The 16,216-nt window shown below is 34.9% G+C and overlaps 1 protein-coding gene across 4 annotated transcripts in view; it reads left to right on the top strand.

Moving 5' to 3' along the window:
• PLEKHH2 (pleckstrin homology, MyTH4 and FERM domain containing H2) overlaps positions 1-16,216 on the top strand; it is a 78,762-nt gene that overhangs the window by 34,697 nt on the left and 27,849 nt on the right. For all 4 annotated transcript variants that reach the window (XR_004951913.1, XM_016142230.2, XM_036224262.1 and 1 more), the window contains 7 exons: positions 14-158; positions 2,263-2,399; positions 2,509-2,619; positions 2,780-2,866; positions 4,137-4,295; positions 10,889-10,969; positions 14,757-14,936. Coding sequence is in view for 3 of the 4 variants with exons in the window: in XM_016142230.2 (XP_015997716.2) it covers positions 14-158; positions 2,263-2,399; positions 2,509-2,619; positions 2,780-2,866; positions 4,137-4,295; positions 10,889-10,969; positions 14,757-14,936 (900 nt within the window). In the remaining variant the exon portion in view is untranslated. The remainder of the gene's footprint in view (positions 1-13; positions 159-2,262; positions 2,400-2,508; positions 2,620-2,779; positions 2,867-4,136; positions 4,296-10,888; positions 10,970-14,756; positions 14,937-16,216) is intronic.

Raw genomic sequence — 16,216 nt, forward strand, 5'->3', positions numbered from 1 at the left:
CTTTTTTTTTTAGAAGGCAACCCAAATAAGCAGCAGCCCGTTCCTCGATGACTCCTCTGGGTCGGAGGAAGAAGACAGTTCCAGATCTAGCTCCCGGACTTCGGAGTCAGATTCACGCAGTCGGAGTGGGCCAGGCAGCCCCAGAGCCATGAAACGAGGTGAGGGAGAGTCTCAGGTAACAACTACAAATAATTCAGAATGTGTAATGGGAATTTTATCACTATGATAGGATTTTTAAAAAAATCAAAATACTTGTTTCAAACCACAGTGACAAGAAAATTAGCCTAAGACTAAGACACTTATATTCTCTTAATTCTCTTTGTGATTCCAGACAAGCCACACAAACTTTTTTTTGCTTAACCTTATTTTGTCTGTAAAAGAGAAATCATTTTACCATGGAATAAAGTGAGATGCTTGGCCAACATGAGGTTTCTCTTTTATAGTTATCATGTGGCATTTTGCATAATTTATGGATTTGACTTATTTCTGCTAAATGGCAGAAAATATACCAAAAATTTTTGTGGTTAATCGGATAGTAAGATGGAAACCAACAGCAACAAAAATTGCTTTAAATATATTTATGATTTTTACTAGATTTTGAAGAAATTTTTGGCATAGGTAGAGGTTGCGGAGAGATCTCATCCTAAATGATGTCTGTATTTACAAAAGTATTTAATGCATCATGATATGTCTGTTGGTTTTTAAACTGTGTTGCATGGAACCCCTAGGAACTCCCAAACCTCACAGCTTCGATGGGAGCTGTTCAGCTTTCATTGGTTTAGTATTTGGGGCTTTTAATAGTCTTTTTTCTCTTGCCTTGACCCCCAGCAGCTAGAATCAGGTTGCGGCACACTTTTGCTCAAAACACTGCAAGGACTCATAATGGCTCTAAGAAGTTATATGATTCTTCTATGTCTTTCCTCATCTCCTGTTTTCTCCTCCTTTACTCAGCTCTGGCCACACTGCTGTTCCTAGAACATTCCAGGCTTTTATCTCAGGACTTTTGCACTGGTTGTTTTCTCCACTTGGTGTTCTTCACCCAGATGTGGCTAACTCCCGCACCTCCTTCAGTGGTTCGTGCAAACCCTGTCTTCTCAGTGTGACCTACCCTGACCACACTATTCAAATGCAGTCCTTTGCCCTTCTCCAACTGCTGGATTTTTTAAAAATTGTCTTTAGTCTGGTCTATGTATTATTTTTCCATAGCACTTACTGCCCGGTTTTTGTCTGTCTCCTCCAGCTAGGAATGATGTTCTATAAGGGCAGAAAATTTTCTGTTTTGTTTTCTGTTCTATCCCTAGCACCTAGGATAGTGCCCAACACACTGGCCCTGAGGTTGGGAGCCTGAGATTTACACCCCAACAGTGCCCCTCCCTAACGATTTGACTTTGGACAAATCTTTTAATCTCTTGACCTTAGTCTCCTTAGAGAATGAGGGCATTAACCAGGAGGATCACTGATGTTTCTTATAGATCTACATTTCTGTTATTCTAGGAAAAATTAAGATATTAGTGTTATCACAGCTGTTATTTGTGTTAGTCAAATAATAAGAGTAACAGTACAGTGGCATTGTCCTAATACATCCCTTAAATGTTAATAGACACTTTTAAACAGTTGCTGGATACTGTAATAAATAATGATTTGCAAATCTTTTTCTAAAAAGGCAAGTGAATTATTGTGAACACGTTCCCCTGAATTTCATTTTATGGCTGCTGGCAAATGAAATACTCAGTTTATATCTCTAAGTCTTATTGCTTCTCTTTTACGAGAGATTTTTTAAAAACCTATGAACTAGTAGTATTGGGTTTACATGAAAAATGCTACTGAAATCATGGGAGATTGAATATGAATTACTTTAAAAATGATTACCAAAAGTGGTTTAAATTGTGATTGTGCAAGTCTTGATAAATTAAACATTTTTGCCTACATATCAATATGTAAATATATATTTTTAATCCTTAATAAGAGATATTTCAGTAGACTCTTGCATATATTTCATATATGTAAAGATAACTATGCTTGTAATCATACCAAATATTATTTATGTTCTTTTGACTTCCTTGGAGAGTTGCATGATAGTCCTTAACCCTTTAGTTCTGTTTTCTGCTTTAAAAGTTCTTTATGGCCAAAGGCATGAGAATAAATCTAGTGTAGAAAGATTTGTGATTTAGGGATAGCTGTATTCCTCGGGAGAACTCACAGTCAGCATTTGGGCCACCCAATTATAGAATATTGACTTGATTTATTTCTTTATTCATCTAGGTGTGTCTCTCTCTTCTGTGGCTTCCGAAAATGATTATGCTATTCCCCCAGATGCTTACTCCACAGACACAGAGTACTCTCAACCAGAGCAGAAGCTCCCGAAAACTTGCTCCTCTTCCAGTGATAATGGGAAAAATGTAAATGCTGCATCGGGTTGTTTTTAAACAAACAAACATTAATGAATCCATCCGTTTGAGCCTCCAAAAGGAAGCTTATTAAATATTTTTTAAATCTCTTTCTAATTAGGAGCCACTGGAAAAATCTGGCTATTTATTAAAAATGAGTGGTAAAGTGAAGACTTGGAAGCGGAGATGGTTTGTTCTTAAAGGTGGTGAATTACTTTACTACAAGTCTCCGGTGAGTGGGAAGTGCTTGCTATTTAGAACTGAATTCCTCACACTAGAAAGCAAATTCCTGATTGATTTTCTTCACTGTAATGCAATGATTTATATAAAGCATTTCTTATGGTTACTATTATAGGTAATCACTTTGTATTGGTTTTCTTCCTTTCATACAGAGTGATGTAATTAGAAAACCCCAGGGCCATATTGAACTTAGTGCATCCTGCAGTATTTTAAGAGGAGATAACAAACAAACAGTTCAGGTACTTTTTCTTTTCTTTTCACTTTTTCTTTCTTTTTTTGTATCATGCAAAACTCAATTCTCATTTATCCAAGTGAATAGAAAGGAGTTTGGATGATTCAGTAGTTTTTAAAATTAACTTTGGGTTAGGTTTGATGCTCAAAAATGTGCGAAACCCCAGGACTTCTTAGTTAAAACTATGATATAAGCTATTTGTGTTGAGTAACTCCCCACTATACTTTCTTTGCCCTTTATCTCATCGTTGTTTCTCTGTACCTAATCTCCCAGCTGTTCTCAGCTCTCAAACTGTCTAGCTATTTTAGGGACGGGTTATCTGATAAATGAATTCCCAATAAGATGTTAGTAATTTCGTGTGTTACAGAACCAGAAAGTGGCCGTTTTCTTTGAACTGCAGATGCTGTAACACCTAAATGGGAATGATATTGGTGAGAAAGGGGCTGTGCAAGACCTACCAACTCATACCACAGAGGTAGCTGCTGACCATTTCACCCACACATAGGCCAGTCTTGCCAGAAACCTGTTAAATTTAAAAATGCAGGGTGTGGAGACAGTTCAGTACATGTAATTTAAATTCACTTTATTTCTGAAATGCTTTTAATAATCATTATTTTCTTATATTGCTCCTTTGGAGGGCGGATGTCAACATTTATCAAAAAAGGCACGATATTAATAATTACCTGAGAATTGCCCCAAAATGTAGAAAGCATGACCAGGGAAAACTTTTTCTCGGTGCATGGCAGATAAGAATCATTTATAGGCTCCTGAAATATCTGGAAAATTTGAAATGTCATTAATCTGAGATTGAAAAATTGTGAGTTTCTAATATTTGATCACATTATGTTAATTTTGAGAATTTCTCTTATTGTGTAGTCTTCTTATTTTATTTATAATTGATTTCTTCTTTTCTGTAACAAATAACTCCTCTCTCTTTACTTAAAATGTAGTATTTTTTGTAGAGTCACCAATCATTGTGCTCTTCATTTCAACAACCAGGAACCTATAGCACATTTAAGGTAGAAAAGGAAAATATTGTGTAAACAGGATAAAAAAAATCATGACCCAGAGGTTTAATACTACGAAAAGTTTAAAGTCAACTAAAATGAAGAAAAATATATTTCAACAAAAAGTTAATTATTTATTTATCGAGTCATTATCTTAGAACCTAAGATTCAAGGTTTAACGTGTCCATTTCCATGTTCAGTAGTAAGGAAATGCTAATTATCCTAAATCTTCAGAGTTTCCTTTCCTATCTCTTTCTCATCCCATTCTAGTTGACCACTGAAAAACACACATACTATCTGACTGCAGATTCTCCCAATATATTGGAGGAATGGATTAAAGTGTTACAGAATGTTCTCCGAGTTCAAGCTGCCAACCCACTTTTCCTGCAGCCTGAGGGGAAACCAGCGGTGAAGGGACTGCTCACCAAGGTAGGGACTCTTTGCGCATGGCATTGTCCCAAGCAACAGATCAGCCTCACTGATAATGAAGAGTGGGCGTCAGAGACTATGTATACATATACACTGAATATTTATATTATCTTGAGGTCTTTTAAATAAGATACCAAAGACCAAAACTATAAAGAGGGAAAATGACAAATTAGACTATTATACATAAAAATGTAAATGTTCTTACTTTCAAAAATTCTCTAAGCAGAATTTTTAAAACACGGTTGAAACACTTTGAAAAAGTATTTGAAACATCTGAAAAACAAGGTTTTTCTAATCAGTAAGTTAAGGATAAATACCAGCGGAGGGAAAGGAACAAGGGACACCAAGGGAGAGAAGTAGAGCTGGTAGAGACAGGAAGGAATACAAATGATCCAAGGCAAACGGAAAGACACTTTATTCTCACTAATAATTTTCTTAAAAAGCGCAACATGAAATAATAGATATTTTAAAAAACCTGGTCAACGCGAACATTTTTTAACTTTATGAACCACAGTATTGATACAAAGTAAGAAATCTGCTGGTGAGAGAATTACTCTAGAAGGCAATATGGCGATGTCTTAGCCAAGCCGTTTACTCAGTAAATATTTTTAAAAGAATAAATGAATGAATCAATGAATATTAAATGTTTTTAAATCACATATACATATCCTTTGATCAGAAATCTCAGTCCCAGAAATTTATGCTCAGGAAATGGTTTCAATTAGCGAAAGATTTAAGTATATGGATGTTTATCACAGCATGGTTTTTTCCCCCCGTTTTTAAAAAAATGAGATATAATTAGCATACACTGAAATGCAGATCTTAAGTGTAGAGTTTGATGAATTTTGACAGATATATATATATACTGTCACTCTGTCAAGATGGCGAACATTTCCAGTAACCCAGAAAGATTACTTACATGGTATAGTTTGTAATAAAGAAAATTGGGATCAACTTAAATGTAGAGTAGGTGATAGCTTAAATAAATATTTATAGAATCATATAATGCTTTGCTCTGCAGTAATTTTAAATGTTGTAAAAGAATAATGTTATAGAAATATGAGGTATTGTTGGTCAATAAAACAAGTAGAGTGCAATATTACATTCAGTCCATATACTTGAAAGTATATTTATATAGAGAGCGTGAATATAATATGGTAAAGCACAACTTTTATTAAATATATTCCTAGAAAAATGTATGAATAGTCAATTTACTAAGGTATCTTGCCGGAAGCCAGCCGGCTAAAGGCGAACAGTACCTGAAAGAGGGGGGTGAAGCCTAAGAAAAAAGAAGACAGGAAAGCGCTCCGGGAGGGCATCCCGTCACTGCTGCAGCCCCGTATTTATTTAGCACAGCCTTTATATAAGTTTTTGGATACAATAGCAAAGCACAGGGTACAATATAGTAAAGCACAGGGAACAATAATAAGGTACAGAGTACAATGGCAAAGCACAATGTACATTACCATAGGAATGCTGACATTTACATAAGTTCCTATTCTTTTCTGGGCTGTAAAACATTCCACTACCTTAAGAAGATCTCTTTAGGAGGCAAACCTCCCCTCCAGGGTCAGTAATGTTTAACTCCACACCCTGCTTCCTAGAACCTTTGTTTAAGCAGTCTCAGCAGCAGCAGCTGCTTCATGGCTATCAGCTACGTGAGTTCTTCAATGTCTCTTAATGGCTCCCGACAGTATCTTGAGTATCTCTATGTGACTTTATTTTATTTTTGCTTAGTTCTGTTTTCTAAGTTTTTAGAATAAGTAGATATTGATTTATGTTAAGATAAATGTTATTTAAAATTATTTAAAGTACAATTGGTTTTGACAGATATTTACTGTCACTTTTAGAGAAATACAAGAACATATTTACAAACAAAATATTACACACAAAAATAACCTCTACACAACTGCTCACACTCACGTGCTTTGTTTATGTAAGAGGTGAAAAATTTAGGTGTTAATGAGCTAAACCACCATATAATATATACTTCATATGGGAATGTAGGTGGGTGCTATACGGTAATATTTATAAAGACTGACCGGCTTTTTTCCTCCAGAAGTAAGAGGAAAAAATTTACCAATACATTCAACAAATAAAATATTATATTACCGTAAAAATATTTTTTCAGTTACTGATGGGTTAGAGATCTCCTTAGTACTGTGCAAATATATATTTACCCATGAATACAGTGTTACTTTAAATCACATTCTTATTATAATTCATAATGACTAGTTGTCCCCCTTTTACAAGGACCACATATGTATATCAAACCCTTTAAGTTTAATATGTTCCCATGGCCAAGGGTTTGTTACTTCTCCCACAATTAGTGTTTTTGTTTGCTTGTTTTTACTTTATCAGGTGGCTTATTAATTTCTGCTCTTATTACATTTCTGCTGCTCCCTGCTTCCCATTTCACAACTGCATTTTAAGTAAGTCGATGTGATTATTAGTACTAAACCATTGGGGTTTACAGACAGGATGCCTATTAGGTTATCTTCCTACCATTTGTGAAGACTTGTCCACCAATATTTTCACCCTCAGAGCCTTAAAACAGAAAAACGTCCCTTAGTTATTCTGAGTGACTTGTTCTAAGCTCACATTCAGTCTGCAGTTTGAGATACTGAGATACAATTTGAGATACAGTTTAAAATACTTTAGAGAGGAGGAGTTTTTTTTCCGAGTTGTCACATTGTTATTATTAAGTACCCAAATATGTAGGTAGATATTAAGAACTTGGCTAATTTGATTCAGGATATTCACTCTTGAGTTTACTCTTTAGTTTACTACTTAGGAGTCACATTTTCTATATAAGAATTTATTTATTTAAACAACAAGAATTGAATGGGCAGATATAAAGGTAGGGGAGGGCACGTGGGAGGGCCAGAATGGCAGAAAGGTGAGGTGAGGAAGGAAGAGTATTATCTAAGTCTGTGGGACTTTGAGTGAGATTATGTCTAATATTCTCCATTTTCTTGATGACGTTTACTCCATAAAACAGGGTTGTTTACTGAGAGCAGGGAAGGGACTGACAATGATCATTCAGGAAAAGAGGACAATGTACCCAAGGACAAATAGAAAGATTGGTGAATGTTCTGAGGGTCCACCTGACTATAGTGATTTGAGTTCATACTGTTTATTTTTCTTTAATGTCTTCAGATGCCCAGAAATAGGAGCAGGTAATTTACATTATAGTGATGTGAGGATAGTGATTTTTTTCTTAATATTTTATTATGTAAATTTTCAAATATGCAGAAAAGTCAGAAGATTTTACAGCGAGCATCCATATTCTGATTCCTAGATTCTACAAATAACATTTTACTTGCTTTATACCTATCTATCAAAATGATGATTTAATCATTGTTTTATGATGATTTAATCATTGTTTTATGATAGGTATTTGCAAACATATGTGAAAGTAGGAGGAACAATAGAATGAACCCTCATCTATTCATCACCCAGTTTCAACAGTTATTAACTAATGACTAATGTTATTTCATATAACCTCCCATAACTATAATCTCTCTCTTTCCACACTCTCTACTGAGTTATTTAAAAACAAATGGAGATGAACTTTTGTTGGATGGATTTGTCAGAAGCATTGAAATGCAACATGATCATGGGCCTTGGAGCAGCATTTCTTTTGTGATCAAATACAAGATCCAAGATTGGTGAAGGAAGAGAGACCAGGGGGGAAATGGTAAACTGGAATAAAATGGGAGGATTTGGAGTGGTGTACGTAGAGAGGGAAGTGAGAGGAGGTTGAGATCAGAGAATAGAATATGTATTTCAGAAGTGGAGCAGTTCCCAGTGAAGAAAAAAGGACTAGGTGTGGCCAAGGGGTGAAAATGGAGGGATGGCAAAGGTTATTGGAAATGAAGATGGCAAGGTGCTTGGAGTTAAATATGTAGACAGGCAGTGTAGCAAAGAGGCTAGGGCAAGAGCATCGGGGGAAATCCTGGTTCTGACATTTGCCACTGTGTGACCTTGAATAAGGTATTTCTAGGCTTTGCGCCTTAACATCCTCACTTGTAAAGTGGGGATAATAATAGTGCCAACTTCACAGGGTGTTAGGGGATTAAATGAAGTATTTAAGCAGGTAAAGTTCTTTAGAACAGTGGCTGGCACATCATAAACACTTCAAAAATGTTAGCTTTTATTATCACCTAGAAGTCAAGCAAAACTGATGGCCAGATCTGTAGAGAAGGCTACAAGCAGAAGATACAGGAGAGGAGAGAACACCATGTTTTGTGTGATGACAAAGGCTAATTGGGATGTGATACACTGTCTTCAGAGTTTCAAACAGAGCTAATATGAAGTATCTTTGTTATGGGTGCAGGGTAAAATAGTCTTCTTCCAATTATTTAGTTTGCCAAAGCCTTGAGGTTTGAGATTGCCTTTAAATCTTCATGAGGATTCTTCTAGTATAATTTGCTTTATTATGAGTTTTTCAGATTAATTCAGAGTTTTAAGAAATCCTAATATAATCAGATTTACAAATATAGACTTTTAAAACAGCTTTTACAGTGAATTGACAAAAGTCTTCATTAACTTGTAGTTCTTCAAAGGTACACATTGTTCTATTTTAAATCATTTTAAAATGATGTACTGTATAGGCAGACGCATTATGTTTCAGTTTGGATGAGGATTTTTGAGGGAGTTTATTTGAAAGGAGAAAAAAATAACTGCATAACACAAACTATTTAAAACTTCCAGGATATTTGTCTGTAAATATATGTTTCTAAATTTAATTAAACTGAAACATGTCTTGCCAAGTGAAACATTTTTTGCTTTCTCTCAAGCAGCACTCGAAATCCATCAAAGTGTCTGATGGTGAAGTGATTTGCTTAAACCACAGTTTTGAAAGCCCAAAGGCTGGCTGTGTTTGGGGTTTAAATGAAACATGTGTTTTACTTCTCCCTGTGCATAGGGAGGAAGGAAGCATTTATTGAGTAACTACTTTTATTCTTTATTTACATTTTCTCCTTTGGTCATTACACCAACACAATAAGGTCTACAATAATCCCATGTCACTCACAGAAGCTGAGAGGTTAAGTCAGTTGTCTGAGGACATCCATCTGGTATGTGGGTAGAACTGAAATTTAAGCCTTGGTTCATTTGACCTCAAAATCCAGGCCTTTTCTACTATAGTGTCTTGCCTACTGTAAAACCTATTGTGGCAATAATTTATACTCTTCTCAATGTATCACTATCAGTTCATTTAAATGTAAGTCATTGCAAAATATGTGTGCCCCCTCTCACCTCCTGCTCCTTCCCCAGTGACCTCTGTCCTTACTTGCTCTGTCTCAGACACATGAGCAGTCACATACCATCTGAGGGCCTTGGAGCTTGCTGCTTTCTTTGCCCAGGGCACTCTTCCCTCAGATGACTGCATAGCTCATCTACTTCCTTCCGGGCTGGATTCAATCAGTGTCAGAGAGGCCTTCCTGAGCACCTCGTTTTAAGTTGTTAAACATGTCCCGCCTCCCGATTTCCCCAAGCACTTTCTTCTTCCCTGTTATTTTTCTCCTTAGTACTTACCACCATGGCCAAGAATGAAAGATAGAATATTGGGCTTTAGTTTTACTGGCCAGTGTCTTGGTTTCCAGGTGGTGGGCTTTTCCAGATGGAAGCCTCTTCTAACTATTGCAAGCGAGGGTCTAGTGTCAAGGCAGAAGTTGGCAGGGCTGGCAGGGTGGGGGGATTATAAGGCAAGCTCTACCAAACACACCACATTCTAGGTCTGGGGCAATAGGGCTTACTGTAAATCTACTCACTGGTGGAAATGGGGTCCTTGTTGTGTTTCTAGGCTTGAGGATATAGCCGGGACCGACCGGCAAAAATCTCTAATACCTATTTCCTAAGCAAAACTGGAGCAGGGAGGAAGCCGCAATAAGGATCTTAATAAAGACACTCAATGATGAAAAATCTACAATACTCAGTAAAAATTGTGGTGAAATGTCTCCCACACACACACAAAAAAACACATATAAATGTAAACTCTGTGTTCTTGTCAAAGGTATATAGTAAACTGCTGATTTAATTGTTTAGCGCCTCACAAGGCTGTGTGTGCTCCTGACATATAATAATTACTAAATATGTAATATTAGCTTTCAATGTTATTTTATTGTTTTGTATAAATCCTTTTGGAGACGTCATCAAATATTTTGAATGAATGAATCTTTTACATTTTAGAAATCACTAGAATTTTTAGGTTTTAATCTTCTCATTTCCAACATAGAGTGTTAACCCAAAGAGTAACCGGGTTGTCGAAAATCTATAAAATATGGAAACTATAAAATACACTTGTGAAATTGGCATCTTGTTTTATCTATCTTTGAATCCTCAATCCCAGGCATAGTACTTGATACATAGTAAACATTTATTAAATGTTTATTGGTGAGCACCAAAGCACAACATGCTATACTACTACTGTAACAGGTAAGTCTTAAATAGCATTTGGACAGTCTAGTTGGAATACCACTTATACCTTGAGCAAACTAGATACCTATACAGATAGAGAGTATATGTGCTATACTTTAAGATGTTAGAGTTCTGAGCTACATTTGTAATTCTTTGAAATATGGTTTTAGGTAAAACATGGCTACTCCAAGAGAGTCTGGTGTACACTTTTAGGAAAAACATTATATTATTTTCGCAGTCAAGAAGATAAGGTATGTATGTATTTTTAATGTGCTAATTAGATAAAGTTTTGTTTTTTTCTGTGTTAAAAAGTTTTTCTTACAATTCTTCTGTTGTTAGCTAAAACATTAGAATTTTTAATAAGGTTGAAATTTTGCATAAAATTTATCACCAGGTAATCATCTACCTACAAGGGTTTTGACTCTTAATTATAAGTCTTAGTAACTTTTAATTGATGCATTTTTTTTCTCAGAAGAAAAAAGTTCCTATACTCCACTCCCAACTATCAATTTGTTATATTTTCCAGATCTGACAGACTAGAAAAAGTCAAATGAAGGGAACAGTAAACTAGGAAAGAACTGGGGTGGGAAAAGAATCAGGCCTTTCCCTCAACTCCCTATGTACCAGTTATCTATTCATCTATTTACCTATTTATATCCTGTTTATTTAGTTTTAAATTAATCTCCCAAAAAGAACTTGAATTATCTTCGCTTTCAGAATAAAAAGATGAGATATCTTCCAAAGGTGAAATATATGCCCAGTTTTCATTATGGATACTCCACATCACCTTTGGGTTACTGAAACTATAGAAATTGAACCAACATGAGCCAAGAATAATTACATAAAATAGCAATGCCAGCTCCACAGAATAGCAGCCTGTGACCGATTACTGTGTTACTGAGACTAAACTTGGTCCAGTGACCACGTGGGTCAGTTAGTATTTCTCTGTTCCATAGTCACAGGCTGCACTCTCGGTTCTGAGTGGCTTCATTTAAAAATGTGTGTCATTATTTTCAGTATTGCTCGTGGGATGGGAAGTAACTCAGTGTAGCCATTAAAAAATGATACCTTTGGAGTAATGGGGGAAAATGATCACATAAAAATGCTACGTGAATAAGCACAATACAAAATTATACATTCATTAAAATCTCAACTAAATTATAAGTCAGGAAAAGAGAAGCCACTCTGTGTATGCCAGGTATAACAGTTTTAATATGGAATTAGGGACATGCACACTTTTAGGAAAGTCACATACTGTTTAGAAAAGTTGGGGGAATAGAGGTCAGGGAAGCTTCCACTGAAGGCCTGAGAAGTCAACACCGTGAATCTGAGCCCAAAGCACTGAGGCGGCTGGTCCTTAACAGTTTACTGGGAAGCCTCTGTGACTCCCACATCAGCCCAGGCATCTGACCGCAACTGCCTCAGAAGTATGACTTCTCTTTCACTTCTCATGCAAATCCTCTCATAGGCAAACTCGAACTCACAACCATACAGGAAAGGGGATTCTGACAGATACGGTTCCCAGCTTCTCTTCTGCAATTATGGAGAGACAATAAAAGAGAGTAGTTAGGATGCTGAGTTTATAATTCTCAGTCTGGCATATCTATGTAAAAATATATATAACTAAGACCGAAAAGAACTACACCAAAATTTTAAGTAATTATCTATGATGGTAAAATTATGGATGATTTTCTCCTTTTTCTTTTGATACCTTCCTATACTTACTAAGTTTCTATAATAAGCATGTGTTTTATAAATAAAAAATAAAGCTTCCTGAGAGTATAACTTAAATGTACTCACCAATAATAATAATTATTATTATTATTAAAATAAAATGGATAGCATTGGTCATAGAAGAAACAAGTCAGAAGAATGCAGATAAATGAGTAGAAATCCATTATAATTACTGTAAAAATATTGAGAATGCATATGAATTAGTATAGTTCCTACTTCATTTCATGCTATAGGTATTTTAGGAACAATTTACTTTTAATCTGGATCAGTATCTTTTTTTATTCATTGAAAATATTTAAAATCTCTAGGTCTATTTACTGTTTATGGAGTTATGGTGGATCCTTTGGTTAAATCAATAATCATCTTTAAATATTGTTGGAACCTTAGTTTTTATATGATCGACTATGCCTAAAGCATGCAATTAGTATAGTATTGTCATGTATTATCATAGTAGAATTATTTTTTTTATTCCATTTCTTAAAATTTGCTTTTTATTTATTAATGATTTTCTATCATAATTGTTTGTTTTACTACCTTTCTTTTCTGAAAGTATAAAGTTAATTTTGCATTTTTCAGAAGTAAATTTTTTTCCAGCCAGTGCTCAGAACAGTGCTTTGCACATAGTAACGACTCAGAAAATTATTATTATTAACCTAAGGGGGGGGGAGTCATGTTTCTCATGAAAGACAACACATTTAATTAAATGAATTCCTTTTTGTACTATTAATCAGCTATTAGCAGATAATATTTCATTTTAGATAAGATATTCACAGAAGACCTCTCTGAGAAGCTGACATTTTAATAGGTTTAATAAGTTCTGAAGAAAGCAAAAGAGCGGCCATGTAGCTATTTCAGGCGAGAGCATTCCAGGCAGAGGGAACAGCTAGTGCAAAGGCCTTGAGTCAGGAGCATGGCTGGTGTGTCTGAGGAACAGTGAGACGGTCAATGTGACTGCACTGGAGTCCATTAGGAAGAGAATTATAGGAGGAGAGATCAGAGATGTAACAGGGACTAAATCACATGGGGACTTTGGCTTTTACTCTAAGTAAGAAGAGAAAACATTAGAGATTTTTGAACAGAAAAGTGACATGATCTAATTTATGTCTAAAAAGAACACTCCCACAGCTGTCTGAGGGAATAAGGAGGATATTAGTTAGGAGGCTATTACTGTAATCCAGGTGAGAGATGATTGGGGTTTAGTGGTGGTGATGGATGTGTGAGAAGTGACCAGATTCTGGCTATATTCTGAAAGTCTTGGTGACAGCATTTGTTGACTGAAAAGGGATGGGATTTGAGAGAAAGAACAGGATCAGTAATTATTCCAAGGTTTTTGGCCTAAGCAGCTAGAAAGGTAAAGTTGCCAATAGCTGAGATGGGGAAGACTGGGAAGAGCAGGTTGTGGGGGATGGTATCGGACATTTAAATAGAGATATGAGTCTGGAATTATAAATATAGAAAGTAGCTAATACATACTGGTACTAAAGCCATGAGCTTGGATGAGTTCACTCATGCGAATGTAGATGGAAAAGAGTCCAAGCATGGAGCTCTGGGCCTGAGCATGAAAACATACGGTGATAAATGTCCTTGTAGTTAGAATGAACGTTTTCAGACTGCAATTGCAAACCCTATCAGATATTTCAGAAGCTGTATTTCTAAAGCTTACCTTGCATTTTCTTGGAATAAATGTACTTAATTAAAGCAAAAGTTTTAAATATACTAAATATTCATGAAGCAGATATAATTGTTTTATCAGTAAAAGAGCAGGTAAAGTTTAATATGTCAGTTTTATATTTATATTAATCCTAAATTAAGATGAAAGAAGCAATGGTGGTTTTTGTGATATATTACATATATTAATAGATACCCTCAGAACACTGCTCATTCGTTAGGACTTAGGGTGATAGTTAATCACACTTTTTTGTACCAGTTAACTAATTATGTTACTTTTTCATGAATAATATTGAGACTATTTCTAAACTTGTCCTTAATCAAATCAATTCTGTGGGGGAAAAAGTCAAGTGAATATTTTGACCGAGTTATATAATTGCTTGACTAAGTAAAGTATCTTCTTGCTTTTTTCACAAAAGTTAAATGTGTAGTATCCAGTTTGTTCTCTTATGTTATAATTGGGCATTTTGTTTGTGACTGCTGCTTTCATAACAATGTGGGTAATTCAATTGCCTTTAAGCATTCATTTTTTAAAAAGTATGCTTTATAAAGGTAAGACTGAAAAGGAATTTGAAAAATTTTACTAGGAAAAGATTTAGAAAGTACATTCCTCACAATTACTAACATTTACTTTAGTTTCCTTTAGGTCAGATCAAACTCTGGGAGGCTAAAGTTGAAGAGGTTGATAGATCCTGTGATTCAGATGAAGATTATGAAGCCAGTGGGCGAAGTCTCTTATCCACACATTACACCATCGTGATCCATCCCAAAGACCAAGGCCCGACTTACCTCCTAATTGGATCTAAGCATGAAAAGGTACGAAAGGACTTATTGGTTGATTTAGAATGATATAGATTAATGCTATTAAGTAATGGTAATAATTTTCAAATCATTATTATGGAAGCAAGAAAGAAAACTTTGCTAAAGACTTGCAACTCTATTTTCAAAGATTCCTTATATCCTTGGAAACAAGCCTTGTTCAAATTATGTCATTTTTTGATCCTTTTGGTAGAAGTGGTCTCAAGGCCGAAATTAGTGCATGAAGGTTTAGAACAAAGGCTACATTTGTTCAAAATGTAGCTCTCTCAGACTGGATTTTTTTGGGGTGATCTAAAGCCTCCACCTTTTATTTTTTGACTCATTTTCAACAAAATTTTTAGTTTAGATAAAATTGAAAAATGTACTATATGTATATGTAATCATATATAAAAATATAAAAGTTATATAACTTTATATGTTTTATATATAAAATAAAAATATAAATTAATTTGTGATTAAAAAGGCATCACAAATTATTGGAGAAGTAATGGATTATTCAATATACATAGTATTGCATGTCTTTACGTAGTGAGGAAATTGGCCGTTCAGGAAAACATTAGTTTGTCATCTTCCACATATAGCAAAATAATTTCCAGATGAATTTAAAGAGTTAAATAATTTTTTAAAGAGCCTTTATCTGATCTATGAATAAAGTCCTTTCTAAAAGAGAAGGCAATGTAAGAAATGACAGTAGAAATGGTTGCTAGATTCGACTACAAAAAAGAAATACTTCTTCATACCAAATAAAATCATCAACATAACTAAAAGGATAATATAAAAAATAAAATATTTCATGAATGACTACTATGTCTTTAACATATAAATAACTTTTATAAAGTATTCCTTCTTTTTTAAGGCTCAGTAATATTCCATTGTATGCATATACCACATTTTCTTTATCCATTCAATGGACATTTAGGTTACATCCATGTCTTGGGTATTGTGAATAATGTTGCAGTAAATATAAGAGTACAGATATCTCTTTGAAATTCTGATTTTAATTCTTTGGATATATACCCAGAAGTAGAATTGCTAGATCATATGGTAGTTCTATTTTTAGTTTTTTTGAGGACCCTCCATACTCTTTTCCATAGTGGCTGAAACACTTTACATTACAACTAATAATGTACAATGGTTCCCTTTTCTCCACATCCTCACCAGCATTTGTCTTTTGCTTTTTTTGATAAAAGCCATTTTAATGAATGTGAGGAGATACCTTATTATGATTTTGATTTGCATTTTTCTGATGATTAGTGATGTTGAGCACCTTTTCATAT

This window comes from Rousettus aegyptiacus, unplaced genomic scaffold (assembly GCF_014176215.1).
Source record: "Rousettus aegyptiacus isolate mRouAeg1 unplaced genomic scaffold, mRouAeg1.p scaffold_m13_p_7, whole genome shotgun sequence".
Taxonomy (NCBI): domain Eukaryota; kingdom Metazoa; phylum Chordata; class Mammalia; order Chiroptera; family Pteropodidae; genus Rousettus; species Rousettus aegyptiacus.